Genomic DNA, 15,061 nt, shown 5'->3' with positions numbered 1-15,061 from the left:
ACAGGCAAGCTAAATCAGGGTTTAATTCATGGAGGATAATTTGTGCCAAATTCATGGGATGATAAATATAGCATAAGTGAAAGAAATTGACAGAAAATTTTTCTAGGACTGAGACCAATTTTTATAGCCAATTCTAGTAACTATAACTTCTTTTTAAATAGCAGCCATAAGTACTATATACAAATATGTATTAGAGATCCATATATACTTGTTAAAGTTCATATGCATATAAGAAATCAAACTTCTAATTGTGAAAATTATTCTCTATTCACTTGTCCCCAAGCATTTATGTTGCAGGAAAATGAGACGATTATAGCAGCAAGGAGAAGAGGTATTTGGCTGCCGGTGCAGATGTCAAGATCTTTGCAATCCTCTCCAGAAACACATATACTGATCCATCTGGCAAAAGAATATCTAAAAAGGACTAATAGACTAATTGGATTCATTATTGCATCTGTCATTGGAATCATTGGAAGCATCAGTGGCTGCAGTCGCTGGAACCGCATTGCAACAAACTATACAGATGCAGCATTGTTAGAAAAACACCAATGAACTGTGGCATAGACAATCTCATTGATGAGCAAACTAATAATGGACTAAATGATATAGAAATGACATTGGTTCATATTGGAGATCAAATGTATAATTTAAATTTTTTACAAAGTTTAAAGTGTAAAAGGAATAAGAGCAGTTTTTGTATTACCCTCTTTTAACATATGGCTTGTTTGAAATAGAATGGAAAAAGGGAATAGGCATCTTTTAAGGCTTTCAGATAGTTTAAGTCCTGATATCTTAGAGTTACAAAAAAGGGGGTATTAGAATGTAAATTAGAATAATCTACATATAACCTATGGAAGTAATGTTACACAATCACTTACCCAAGAGCTAAAAAATCTTAGGTTTAGGGCTGTTTATACTTCGCTTCCTCCTCAGCTGTGTTTAACGACAAAGAAAAAGGTGATTCTTGCAAAAACTCGTTGGCTCCCTCCTGAATCAAAGTCAGAGAGCTTGACTGGCAGCCAATGACGGGTAAGACCCTTCAGTGCCTAAGGGCAACCTAAGACAGGCGCTGGCCACCTCTACTTATAACAATGTGATTCTTGTGAATCAAAGTCAGAGAGCTTGACTGGTAGCCAATGACGGGTAAGACCCTTCAGAGCCTAAGGGCAACCTAAGCCAGGCGTGGTCACCTCTGTTTATAGTCACCCTAAAAAGGTGATTCTTGTTTTCCTCGGCTTATAAAATAAAAAGGGGGAAATGTAGAAGCCAAGAGTTTAAAGCAAGACCTACAGAATTCGTTGCAAGCTGCTGGCCTCGGGATGGCAGAGGTAGACTGTGGCGATTGTTATGTAGAGCAGTCTGGGAGGAAGAGAATGTTTACCCCAAACAGTTATGTTAAGTATGAAGAACACTGTGAGATAAAAATCTTGCTCCCTCAGGAAATGCCTGCATATCTATTGACATCCTGTGGTATATAACTAAGATCTGGTTGAAAATAAAGTTGTCTGATGTCTGATATAGATTTAAGCTTCAGACCCCCCGAACCCATTTGTGTCTGTCTTTCTTTTCTTCCTTTCTCTCTCTCCTTCTCATCATTCCTTAATATCCTTCGAGCTCTGTTTCTACAGAAAGCAACAATTAGGTATTATTGTGCTGTCCATTTTTGAGTTTTTATATCCAGTCCTGTTGCACAGTCTGTATCCCTTCAGCTCCAATTACCCATTATCTTACCCTATTTCTAACTCCTGATGGTCTCTGTTACCAATGACATATTCCAAGTTTATTCTCTAATGTCGGTTCACATCAGTGGGACCATACAGTATTTGTCCTTTAGTTTTTGGCTAGTCTCACTCAGCATAATGTTCTAGGTCCATCAGTGTTATTACATGCTTCGTAAGTTTATTCTGTCTTAAAGCTGCATAATATTCCATCGTATGTGAAGGACAGTTTTGCTGGGTATAGAATTCTTGGTTGGCAGTTTTTCTCTTTCAGTAGTTTAAATATATCATCCCACTGTCTTCTCGCCTCCATGGTTTCTGCTGAGAAATCTACGCATAGTCTTATTGGGCTTCCCTTGCATGCGATGGATCGCTTTTCTCTTGCTGCTTTCAAGATCCTCTCTTTCTCTTTGACCTCGGACATTCTGACTAGTCTTGGAGAAAGTCTATTTGGATCTATTCTCTTTGGGGTATGCTGCACTTCTTGGATATGCAATTTTAGGTCTTTCATAAGAGTTGGGAAATTTTCAGTGATAATTTCTTCCATTATTTTTCTCCTCCTTTTCCCTTCTCTTCTCCTCCCGGGACACCCACAACACTTATATTTGTGTGCTTCATATTATCATTCAGTTCCCTGAGTCCCTGCTCATATTTTTCCATTTTTTTCCCTATAGTTTCTGCATCTTGTTGGATTTCAGAGGTTCCGTCTTCCAGTTCACTAATCCTAACCTCTGTCTCTTGAAATCTACCATTGTAGGTTTCCATTGTTTTTTTCATCTTTTCTACTGTACCTTTCATCCCCATAAGTTCTGTGATTTGTTTTTTCAGACTTTCCATTTCCTCTTTTTGTTCATTCCTTGACTTCTTCATATCCTCCCTCAATTCATTGATTTGGTTTTTGATGAGGTTTTCCATGTCTGTTCGTATACTCTGAATTAGTTGTTTCAGCTCCTGTATCTCATTTGAACTATTGGTTTGTTCCTTTGACTGGGCCATATCTTCAATTTTCCTGGTATGATTTGTTATTTTTTGCTGGCATCTAGACATTTAATTACCTTATTTAGTTTATTCTGGAGATTGCTTTCACTTCTCTTACCTAGGGTTTTCTTGCTAGATGAATTTGTTGTCTATTTGTTCTCTGACCTTCAGTTCAGCTTTTTCCCGACCTCTAGCTTAGGTTTTATTTAACAGAGGATAATTTTTCAGTTCTTGTTTTCTTGTTTCTTGCCCTGCTTGTATGGTGCCTTTTCCCTCCCCACCCTTAGGAGGGTCTATGTAGGTATTATAGACTCGAGCCGGGTTTTCCTGGACTAAACTGGCTTCCTATCAGGGGGAAGGAGTCACCTGCATCAGTTTTCCCTGAGGGTGAGACCCAGCAGTTAAAAGGCCTTTCCTGTGAAGTCTCTGGGCTTTGTTTTTCTTATCCTGCCCAGTATGTGGCGCTTGTCTGCCTGTGGGTCGCACCAGCAAAAGATGTTGTGGCACTTTTAACTTTGGAAGACTCTCCCTGCTGGGGGCGTGGTGGAGATGGAGGAGAGGTTGTAGGCTGGTTTTAATGGCTTCAAATTGCCAAGCCCTGGGGTCTGAATTCCTTGAGAGAGGGATTCCACCTGAGTTGGGCTTCACCCTTCCCCTGGGGAAGGCACAGGTGGGAGACAGCCCTGAAAGCAGTCCGTTTCTGCCTATGCCTGGGGCAGTTGCAGCCCGAGAAGTCCCGCTGACGAGTCTCCGTAGAAACACAGCCACTAAAACCTCTGTTTCCTCCCCTTTTCCTCTTTTTCCGTGAGCCCAATGAGCGAACTCCGCTTCACTAGGTTTAGAGTCTCTTTCCTTTCCTTCTGGGAAGCCACCTGTGGGAAAGGGGCGCCGGGGCTTGGGGAACTCACGGTTTTGGGGAGGCTTGCAGCCGGTCCAGCTGGTCCAGACTGGGGTACGCTGTGTGTCTGGTCACTGACGTGGCTCCAGGAGCTGTTCTGTACTGTATCTGGTTATTTAGTAGTTGTTCTGGAGGACGAACTAAAATGCACACATTGCTAAGATGCCATCTTGACCCCCTCTCTCGATGTATTTTTGTCAGATAATGTCTATGCCTCAAACCAGTATCAATATATTAATCAAATCACACTGCAAAGATAAAGACAATGTAATATACTTTGTGAATGAGTAACCTCAAATACTAAATTATTCATTCTATAGATTGAGAACAAATCATTACATTCAACGAGCACCAAACACGCTGCATTTCTGGTGGTAAAAAATGAAATTCAGAGAAAACCAAGTTAAAGAGAAACTTTGAACTTAAGTATGCCAAGGCAGCATAGCAAATGAGGAAGATGTTTCTGATATATATTACTTTGATTAACACAGAATTCTATTGATACTTGTTTTGTTTCAATCTCTTATTTTAGCAGCCAGTCATGTTTTTCATATTCAAGAACCCTAGTATAGATAAAAGTGGTGCTATTCTGTTCAAATAGGGAAGTCTGTAGCCCTGATTGCTCAGTTCTCCTCGGCCTCAACCCATAGCAGGCCAAAAACTCACTGCTATTTTCCTACATTCACTCCTATTGTTTCTACAATCACTCCTCAATTCTAGTCTGCTCATACCTGATCATTCTTCCTAGAGTATGGACAAGCTATTTTTTCCAAAACAGTGCACCCATCCTTGTAATAACTTGGACTGTATAAAAAAGAGGTTTTATGTTGATTCATTACCTTATTACAACCATTTATGCAAATAGATATGAGAGATTATTTGCTTCATTTTACAGGTGAATTAATCCAAATTTCAAGATAAGTGAAAAAGCCCCAGTCAAACATGGTATTACATTTTAGAGTCAGTGATAGAATTCAGATCTACCTTTTAAGCTAGTACTTCTCCAGCATCTCCCCCCATTTCTTTAAGGTTTTTCTTTTTTTTTTAAACAACTTGTATGGTCAGTTTAGTTGAACACCCTTAAGTACATGGAATCTTGAATAGGGTATGAGATCTTGTTGCTTTGTCCAGATTAGTATGATGCCTGATATATCCCAGAGTAATTTGAGCAGAAAATAACAAGTATTTGCAAGGTCTCCTGGGGAACTGGGGAGAAAGGAGGAAAATAGTCAACTCGACTTCCCCATTTGGAGAATTTCTGATATACTCACAAGCAGTGGGGACAACTAAATCAATAGGCTAAGCCCTCAAACTTGGGGTTCACCCTATAAAACGTATTCCTTCCTGCAAAGTATAGACTAAGCCTGTTTACAATTATGCCTAAGAGTTACCCTCAGAGAAACTCTTGTTGCTCATATGTGGCCTTTCTCTCTAAGCCAACTCAGCAGGTAAACTCATTGCCCTCCCTACTACCTGGGACTCTTATGCCTAAGAGTTACCCTCAGAGAAACTCTTGTTGCTCATATGTGGCCTTTCTCTCTAAGCCAACTCAGCAGGTAAACTCACTGCCCTCCCTACTACCTGGGACATGACTCCATATCCTAGTTAAAAGGGGCATCAGACACAAGGTTTTCACAATCACAGTCACACTATAAAAGCTATATCATTATACAATCATCTTCAAGAAACAAGGTAATTGGAACACAGCTCTACAGTTCAGGTACTTCCCTCCAGCCTCTCCAATACACCATAAACAAAAATGGAACAGCAATATTTTAATACTCTTTCATCAACAGTAACAAATGTATCAAATCAATACTATGGGAGGGTGGGGATAAGGATGGGAGGATTAGGGTTTTTTAAATTGTTATTTATTTTCTGGAGTAATGAAATTGTTGTAAATTTGATCATGGGGCTGTATGCACAACTATGTGATGATACTATGAACTAGTTTCTGCACATAAAAACCATATTCTTAAAACAAAATAAGCATATTCTTATTCCGTTTTTTCATTTTCTATAGCTCTTGCTTTTAACTTTCCTATGCTTCTATGGGAAATTAGCCTAGGAAAGCAGCTGTACACCAGCACAAAAACCTGCACAATTTTAGTGTCATAAATTCAAGACCATTCCCGTACATTCTATTTATTTTATTAAGAAACTAGAAGGAAAAACAGAACATTCATTTAAGACAAACATTTTTAGACCAGTAATACTACAAAACAACTACAAGAACACTTCATGTTTAAATATTGCCTCAATCATATGAAAAATGAGTTTAGTTTTAATTCTACAGGTATTCAATAACCAGTTTACAAGTAGTATATTTGGCATGAAAATATATTACTATGAGGTGGGAAATTAAGAAGAAAATTAAAAAAAAAAAAAAAGAGCATGAATTCAGGGTACTATAAAGAAAATTCTGAAAAATATAACAGGACATACTTAACCCAGACCATTCATCATCGATATAGGGCTGATTACGGCTAACATCCCACTGATAATCAGAAGTGGCAGATTGAGAAACTGGCTCAGCAGCAGTCCCTTAAATGAAAAACAAATGCAACAAAATTAAAAATGGAATTTTTGAATGATGTTTCATAACAACAGTTCTATACTTTGCACATGAAGACGTAATAATATTTTATTTCTCCTAAAAGGAAAAATTCAAATATTAGGAAAACAGGCCAAAGGGAAAAGCAGAATAGAGGGTGATTTTAGATTAAATATGATAACCACTTGATCTAATTTACTTGATCATATACGTATTTTTCCCTAGTACCAAACTCTCCGATTTTATCTTTTATACTACATACTTCTACCTAGTTATCTATAAATTGCAAGAAGTCAGAAAAGTTGTTTCATTTCTCTTCTTAATGGAAAATGATAAAGTGAAAAAAAATCTATTATTGATCATTTTAGTCTAGGATGTTTCAGGATATGCTTATATACTTATAACCCTGAAGGAAAGACCTAGAAAATGTCTAAGTTAGCTAGAACCCTGTGGCTAAGGAAAAGTTAAATAAATAGATGATTATCTAGATAGAAGAGGGTGAGAGAAGCCAAAGACACAAGAAAATTGCTGGAGGTTTAAAAGACCAATTTCAGGTACATTTTATTTTATTATTATTTATTTTGCATGGGCAGGCACTGGGAATTGAACCCGAGTTTCTGGCATGGCAGGAAAGAACTCTGCCTGCTGAGCCACCATGGCCCGCCCAGGAGCATTTTAAAGAAAACGGTATCATCTTCCAAGTTTCTGTGTTTTTTTTTTTGGAGTTGGGTATATGGAATTAGAGTGCAGATCACACAGTCCTTTAGGAATCTGATTAAAGCTGTGGGGGACTACTGTCCAGAACTTATACGAAGTTTTACATGTAATTCTGGGGCATATAAGTTCACGGAAGCCAAATAAAAAAACTGTTCTTTATAGCCATAAATTTGCTTTGGAATATAAAATGTAAAGCAGTGGTTTTCTTTCAGGGATATACATCCCCAGATTTTCTGAATCAGAATTTCTACATGTATTTACCATTTGTAGCAGAGTCTCTAAGTGATTCTAATACTCATTTTGGATTTACAACATTGATATAAAGAAATGGTTAAGAAGAAAAGGTAAGTTCAAAAGATAATTTCTCCTATCAGAGTCCTTACTAATGTAAATTTCTACTTGGTTAAGGATGATCTTAACTCATTAGCATTCCACTATTATAATAACTGCCTGATGTATACTCAAATTATCATTTTCAATAAAATTTTAACAAATACAACACCAATATAATTAGCACATTGACTGCTTAGGAGGATTACTGTAACACTGTTTCTTTTCTTTTGGTAGCCCATACTGCTTTTTCTGATTACATGAAGGGACTAGCATCTGTGTATAAAAAGCTGCCAAATGAGGAAAGCAATGAGTATATACTTATGGAACCCGACATAGGCTGTGAGACCAGGAGTTGGCAAACTACCACCTGTGGGCCAAACCGATCATTCCGTTTTTGTATAACGCCCATGAACTAAGAATAGTTTTTACATTTTTAAATGTTCAAAGAAGTAAAAATATTTTACAACCATAAAATCATATGAAATTCAAATTTTATGTGAAGTTTGTTGAATATATATATATAGCTTCTGTTACGATTAATAAAATACAAAGCTATTTAATTCCAAATCTATGGTAGTTTATTAGTAATAACATATGTTTTAAATCAACAGATAATCAAGTAGAGTTGTTATGTGAGTGTTCATATAACATGAAATGCTTAGATATAAACTCACTACGAGGAAGGACAAATGGAAATAAGATGCCAAACTGTAACTTGAAGTATGAGTAGGAGTACATTAGTAACAGAAGAGAATCACGGCCCTGTATATTTATCTGTGTACCAAGGCACTTTCAGTTACGTCAGGCCACAGAATTTTCCTATCTGCAACAGAGAAAGGAACTAAGCCATTTGTAGACAGAGTTTACCCCTCAGCCCCCTACCCCTTTTTAAAGACCTGTGTTACTTTACACTATATATATTATTTATATAAATAGCAATACTTGATGCTGATAATTTTTTCAAAGAGCAAGAGCTAAAATTAATTTAAACAGAAATAAATCTTTTTTTTGTAAACTAAACGAAAGACTATTTTCACATACCAGAAACAGCAGAGTTAAGTGTGAGAGATGCAAAAGAAGCAGAATTCTGTTCAGAGGTATTCATTCCCCTATCCACACTAGACCAAGCAGCTGTTAAAATAAAGAACGTCACTTGGAACCTTCAATTTGCAATGAAACTTGAAAGATATGTACAGATGTAAAAGCATAACAATATTTAAAAATAACCTTAGAAATTAAAATCATTTAAGAGCACTATTTATTGACTGTCTACTGTGTACCTGGCCCTTTACACCACTTCCTATCCTTGGGATAACTCTATGAGGCAAAGTTTCAGAGCACTGATACGACTACTGATAGCTAGAAAACAGCCAAGTCAAGACTGGAACCAGTTAATTTCCAAAGCCTATATTTTTTCCACTGTACCAAGCTACCTTATTATCTACCACAACGAGCACTACCTTGGGTCAGATACTGAACTTGGTACTTGACATTCGTTATAACCAATACTCACAATTACTTAAGTCTGAGGTTCAAATAGATTAAACAACTAGCTCAAACCCCAAAATGCTAGGATGTAGAAGAATAGGGTTTTATACCTAGTAGGTCTGAGTGGTCATGCTCATTCCACTATACCGTGCTACTGTCTCACTATTTTCAAGAGATTTCTCTCTTGCATTAAGTATTTTAAGGAACATTCATGTTCACATACTTCCATGACAAGAGTCACACTTATCTTTCTTCTCAGTGACCCTTTGCAAACCTAACTTTATATTGTTCTCTTCCAATTTCAACAAATATCCCAATACATCCTGGTAGGAACTTTGATCTGCTGCTTAATTTTATCTGTAGCAATATTAAGAAAGTACTATCTACTTTACATCTCAATTTCGAAAAGTTACACAGCTTTTGTAAATGAAGTGCAAACATCCCTAAAGGTCATAATTTTAACATCACTCCACAGACCTTGACCACTTCCTTTATTAAAAGGATGCTTTACAGTGAAATTTACACTTTCTTCTCTGTTGAAAATAAGGCTGAGAATTTAGGGGACGTCTCTTTCTCTGAACAAATTTTGGTTATTCATAAACAACTTCTGGACATGGAAGGAAGATGAGCAAACTTAAGAGCAATATTACTAAACGATCTAGTTTCTTCTTGGTGGTTGACGTTAGTCTTTCTTTCTAAGCTTAAAAGTGATGGGAAAAACAACGAAAGAAGAAACAAACAGTATACTTAAAATGAAAAACTTTCTAATCTCTATAAAAGAAATAAACTAAGAAAAAATACCTGTGACAAACACAGAAATGGATGAGGAAATATAACTTGATAAGACAAGCAGTAAGAGGCCATTCATTAGACAAATGGACAAAGGACAAGAACAGACAATTCAGAAGAGAAATAGAAATGATCAAGATAGTTGTAGAAAAATATTCAAATTAATTAGTGATTTTATAAGTTAACCAAAACAATTTATGTATTTTTTTGCTTAACAAATTAGAAAAGCTTTTTTTTTTTAAAAGAATATTCAATCTTGGCAAACATGATAAAATGGGCACTCATACTGATGCTAAGAGTAAAAATCACAATTCTCTTAGAAATACTCTGGCAATATGTAGAGAGAATATTATAAACATTCATATTACTTTAACCCAGTAAAATTACTCTCAGAATATGTCTTAAAGAAAAACCTTAAAACAAAGATATTCAATGCAACTTCATTTACAGTAGTTAAAACAAAATTATTTCTCCAATAATATGGGAATAGTTAAGTAATTATGCTATCCTTACACATATTACAGGGTCATTAAATAAAAACAGGTAAGGAAAATGCTTATATTACAATGGTAAGTATGGGGAGGGGAGGGAAAGGAGCAAAAAAATGCATAGCCAATTTGAGCTGTGAAAGGGAAAAAAAGCCTCAAAATCTATACATGGGGGAAGGGAGGTTAGGTGTATATGTGTGGAAGAAACACCTTAAAGAAATACAAAAAACAAACGATGGCAGTTTCTTGGTGGTGTGATAACAGTGGTTCTTCCCTTCTCTTTTTGCAGTTTTCCACATGGAAAACCAATTTATCTTCTATAACTAGTATTTGTACATACAATCATGTGAAAGTTAAGCTGCCTCTAACTTGACAGTTCTCAACTACTGGCCTTTATCTTTAAAATCCAGGGTAAAAATTAAGTACAAATAGGCATTTTATAGACTGTGAAATACTACATAAATTCATGCCATAAACCGTACTTCTGTTAACTATTTTTATTTAGATTCAACGGAACTATTCTGAATCAATCAGAAAGCTTGCTCACATAATACACTTATCACATCAGTAAGAACACACAATTATAAGAGCTCTATATTGATAATCGAATGTGGTAAAGTATGTGAAAGTACGCTGTAAAGAGTAAAAAAAAAAACAAACGTTGTTCATTTATCTAGTTCACACTTTGTTCCACTTGAAAGATGAGTTAATTATTAATATTTCTATATGGTATTACTAATTTTTCTATTTATGGATTTTTTCCACTGCTGAAATATTTAATATGCATCAGAGAAGCAATTTAAAAAGAACTTAAAATATCCTTACAGTTCTTACCAATGCCAGAAAATATTGAACGGTCACTCCAACTCCTTCCCCAGTCTTTTCCATTTGCATTAGCATCTCCAGTGTCTTGACCCCAAGCAGATGGCTCAGTTTTCCTCTTGCCTGAGGAAGCAGGTGAAACAGAGTTCCACTTCTCCTCACCTGCACTGATTTGTGAGGTGAGTTTTATAGACTTTTCATTCCATCCTCCTCCATTTACAGTGAGGTTTTCATTCAGTCCTGAAGAAACTTAAAGAAAAAAGAAAAAAAAAGGATTAAAAAGTGGTACATGACTCACTGATAAAACTGGTATATTTTCAAATTTCTATGATTGCTTAGTTTTTAACTATCATTCATTTTCTTCTACTGAACTTTAGTTTGAGCTTTAAAGAGAAAAACAAAGAATTTCAAAAGTGACATGATCATCATGGCTGCCTATCAGATAATTTAAAAACTAACAGGAGGTTTGAATTTTATAAAGTGATTTTTTCAACAGCAGAATGACTTGTTCAAATAAGTAAACAGAGCAAACAGGGAAACAACACATGTTCTGTACTCGGAATACTCACCCATTATGATTATAAGGACTTTTCCTTAGTTACATATTTTTCCCTAAATATTTATATGTATTATATATAAGGAAATGATTCTCTAATCTGGCTGCACATTAACATCACCTGAGAAACTTCTTAAACCTAGACACTGGAGCCTCAGCCCAAACCAATTAAAATCAGAACCTTTAGGGGTAGAGCTCAGGCATAGGTATATGTGCATGTGCATGTATATGTATAGATGTGCACATATGCCTGTATTTGTGCATATGCATACATAAACAAATACAAATGTGAGTAATTATCTTTTTTTTTTTTTTTTCACATGGGCAGGCACCAGGAAGCGAACCTGGGTCTCTGGCATGGCAGGCGAGAACTCTGCCACTGAGTCATCATTGCCCATTCTTAATTATCTTTTTAAATACATTTATATGCTTAAAAATTAAAATAAAATAAATAAAAAGAAACTTTCTAAATGACTGCAATGTGTAGCCAGGATTGAGAATCAAGGGCATGAAGGAAGCTGACAGGGTCAAGAACAAGCCTAAAGATGAGAAGGTGTTTTTACATTTTTGAACTTATGTTTTACTACAACACTCTTGCTTTCAGGTCAGGCATACATTTTATTCAATCTTTATCATAATTGACTAATAAAAGATATTTCCTAACTGTGAAGCACTGCATAAGTTTAGACTATAGTTTATTTATTGTAAAATATTTGATGTTAAGGAAAAAGTTAAAAGATTATAGGTATTGGGAAGTGCAACGGTGGCTCAGTGGCAGAATTCTCGCCTGCCAAGCAAGAGACCCAGGTCTGATTCCCAGAGCCTGCCCATGCCAAAAAAAGAGAAAAAAAAATTACAGGTATTAAAGACTTTTTTAAATAAAGAGGGATAAAGTCCTTTATACCATATATGTCTATATTAAACCCAAGTCCAAACAAGATCCTTCTTCTCTATAGGCTTAAGTGATGCAAGAAAGACTCAAACTTGCAAATAAACTATTATCGAAGGGATGTTTTAAAATACGGGGGATGGGGAAGACCAGGTAAAACATACAAAGATTGTTAGAGACTGCTATTTTCCAAAACCTCTGGACTGTGATTATGTTACTTCAATAATTAACAATTTTTAATTTTTAAGCCTTCTCCCCCGTTACGCTTTCACATAAGGAAAGACACAAATACATGTTTCTATTTTGATGGGCCTTCAATTTAAGTTACATGTAATTGCTCTCACCCTTAAGTGTAGAATCTCTTTTTCCAGACTTAAAGTTGCTAACTTGAACATTTAGATGAGAATCACCTGCTTGAAATAGAAATAAAATTTATTTAATACTAAATAGGCCACTATGCAAATTAAATTAAATTAGGAGACATATAAATTAATATTTACTTACTATTTATAATAAATTGCTCCTGCAAGTGCTAAATTCTTACACTGGAAAAGACTCGGTTTTACCCAAAATATTTCACATGGTCTTAAGGAACTGAGTTCTCTGGCCATCATATTCTTAGTCAACTAAAATGCTAATAAAGGGTTTGAAAAATGCCCAAGTATATATAGAGTCTGCTGTTCTATAACTGTTATTAAGATTCTTTTATATAGGAACTGGAGAATTGGGCTCTGTAATTGGATTCAACTTTGCCACCTCTCAACAATACCAGCAGCCTTTTCAACAATCCTGGAAGCAAACATCAACTTAAGAAAACTGTGCCAGTATTTGGGACCAGGACTTAGGAAATATGGCAAGAGATGAGAGTACATGTTATAACACAAAAATACTACTTCTCTGACACCAAAAATCAAAATGATCACAATGCATCAAAAAACCCCAGCATGACACAGGATAGTACAAGCGAGGAGGGCATGCACATGACAGTGAAAAAGGATCACCAACAAAAACACTAAATCACAGCTAGTGACAGTGAAAATAGATAAGTAGAAGTCATTGCTGTACCAAGGCAATAAATTCCACCAAGTCATCAAGCAAAAAAGTAGAAGGTAAAGCTAAGAAAGTGGTTTAGAGACAACTGAGGGCTGGGGTAGGGGAGAAATTAATAAAAAAGCAAAGAAAGATAATAAGCCAAAGCCTTAAAGCAAGCTGAACAGTATCATCCTGCAGAATGATCTCATCCAGGATAAAAATGATGGCGGAGTAAAGAGCTACTAAGAAGCCATCAGTACTGGATAGTTTGAGCATTTGCAATACTTGGGAAAAAGAACATCAGTTCAATAACCTTCAAGTTCTAATCTAGCTTTATCAAATACCTTTGGCACTCTCTTGAAAAGTTGGGGTAAGATCAGTCCTGCACTAACCTCAACATGCTTGTTTCATCTTGGAATGAAAGCACCCAACATGCAGAATGGTGATAATTCCATTTAATAAATTCTACTATAAGAAATGGAGATGCAAGAGAATTGGGGCAAAGCAATACACACGAGGAAAGGAGGCAACATCATTTTCTCATGTGACTCAAGGCAGAAAGGCAAATTTTAATTTCAAAGACCATTCATTAGGTGAAATGTAACAAGCAACACTGCTGGTATTAGGTAAACCAATACTTTGGTTCACAATACTCTCACGAAGAAGGGTATATCAGCACAATGATGTAAGCAGTTTAAAATAATCAGATTTTGATGTAATGATATTTTGTACATCCGATTAAAAGAAGTTTGGTTTGAAGTTATCACTCTTATGTTCCACTAATATACCTTTATTCTTCTTGGAACCAACAGGAAATGATGCAGTTGTAAGTTGCTCGGTGGTAACTGTGATGGTATTTTCTATCCCAGGGATAGTTGAATCCAATGAACCAGAATCAGTCAGCACCTTATCACGTTTACGCTGCTGTCGTTTCTCTCTGTGACTAATTTTAGTTTCCCAGGCTCCTGACATATCCCCAGAAAAAAAATGTTATTCAGTAAGGGGAGACAAAAAAAGAAAAAAATAGAGCAGCATTGGGGTGGGGTGGGAAAATGGGGTTGGGCAAACAAAATATCATGATAAATTTAGATAGTAAGCCAAAAACCAAGAGTGCTTATATTTATCCTAAGAATTTATTCTAATCTTATAATTTTGTTTTAGGCAATAAACTGCCATTATTTACTCTGGTCATTTTTTATCAAATTTGTTATCCATGGTTTAGAAAAGGTGACAGATATAAATCATCACATATATTTTTAATCATGCTGGGTAGAAGGGAAAGGGGAGCGTTATCTATAATCATTAATAAATGGGTTTATAGGTGATGAAAATGAATGCCTAATACAAGAATTTTGTACATAGCCTTTAAAGGATGTTATATTTAAGAACATTTTGTGTGTGTGTGTGTGTGTAGGACCCAAACCATATTTCTAGGACACAAAGAGGTGGATTTTCAATTGCTCAAGATATTAAGCTAGACCTCAAACTTCAAGGCAGTTTCCTTCAAGGAAAGTACGACTGGATTCTTAAATAATTTAGATAACAAAAATGATTCCTAACAAAGTCACAGATTTGTACATTAAAATGTATAGTTATTAAAAAGCACTAAGTACAATGAAAGCAAAATAAATGCAGCTTTTATATAATACACCCTGGAAAAAAAAAGGACTGAAAATTTTTTCTATAGTCCTTTCCCTTGCTCAAGTACCTTCATCAACTTCCTTTCCATCATGGCGTGAACTGTTTTGCACTGCTTTAGCATCTGACTTTGATTTCTTCTTATTTTTCTTTGACTGAAA

At 35.7% G+C, this 15,061-nt stretch overlaps 1 protein-coding gene across 8 annotated transcripts in view; it reads right to left on the bottom strand.

Annotated features, from left to right (window-relative positions):
* Nucleotides 1–15,061, bottom strand: part of MTDH (metadherin) — a 117,048-nt gene that overhangs the window by 32,373 nt on the left and 69,614 nt on the right. For 3 of the 8 annotated variants that reach the window (XM_077167284.1, XM_077167289.1, XM_077167292.1), the window contains exons 3-8: nucleotides 14,971–15,055; nucleotides 14,051–14,227; nucleotides 12,575–12,643; nucleotides 10,798–11,034; nucleotides 8,240–8,329; nucleotides 6,040–6,138 (exon numbers count right to left, since the gene is read on the bottom strand). In XM_077167284.1, the coding sequence (XP_077023399.1) occupies nucleotides 6,040–6,138; nucleotides 8,240–8,329; nucleotides 10,798–11,034; nucleotides 12,575–12,643; nucleotides 14,051–14,227; nucleotides 14,971–15,055 (757 nt within the window). The remainder of the gene's footprint in view (nucleotides 1–6,039; nucleotides 6,139–8,239; nucleotides 8,330–10,797; nucleotides 11,035–12,574; nucleotides 12,644–14,050; nucleotides 14,228–14,970; nucleotides 15,056–15,061) is intronic. The other 5 variants (XM_077167285.1, XM_077167287.1, XM_077167288.1 and 2 more) reach the window with 5 other exon arrangements.

This window comes from Tamandua tetradactyla, chromosome 6, assembly GCF_023851605.1.
Source record: "Tamandua tetradactyla isolate mTamTet1 chromosome 6, mTamTet1.pri, whole genome shotgun sequence".
NCBI classification, from domain to species: Eukaryota; Metazoa; Chordata; class Mammalia; order Pilosa; family Myrmecophagidae; genus Tamandua; species Tamandua tetradactyla.
Note: the sequence above shows the minus strand (reverse complement) of the source record. Positions and strands in the feature narration are given on the sequence as shown.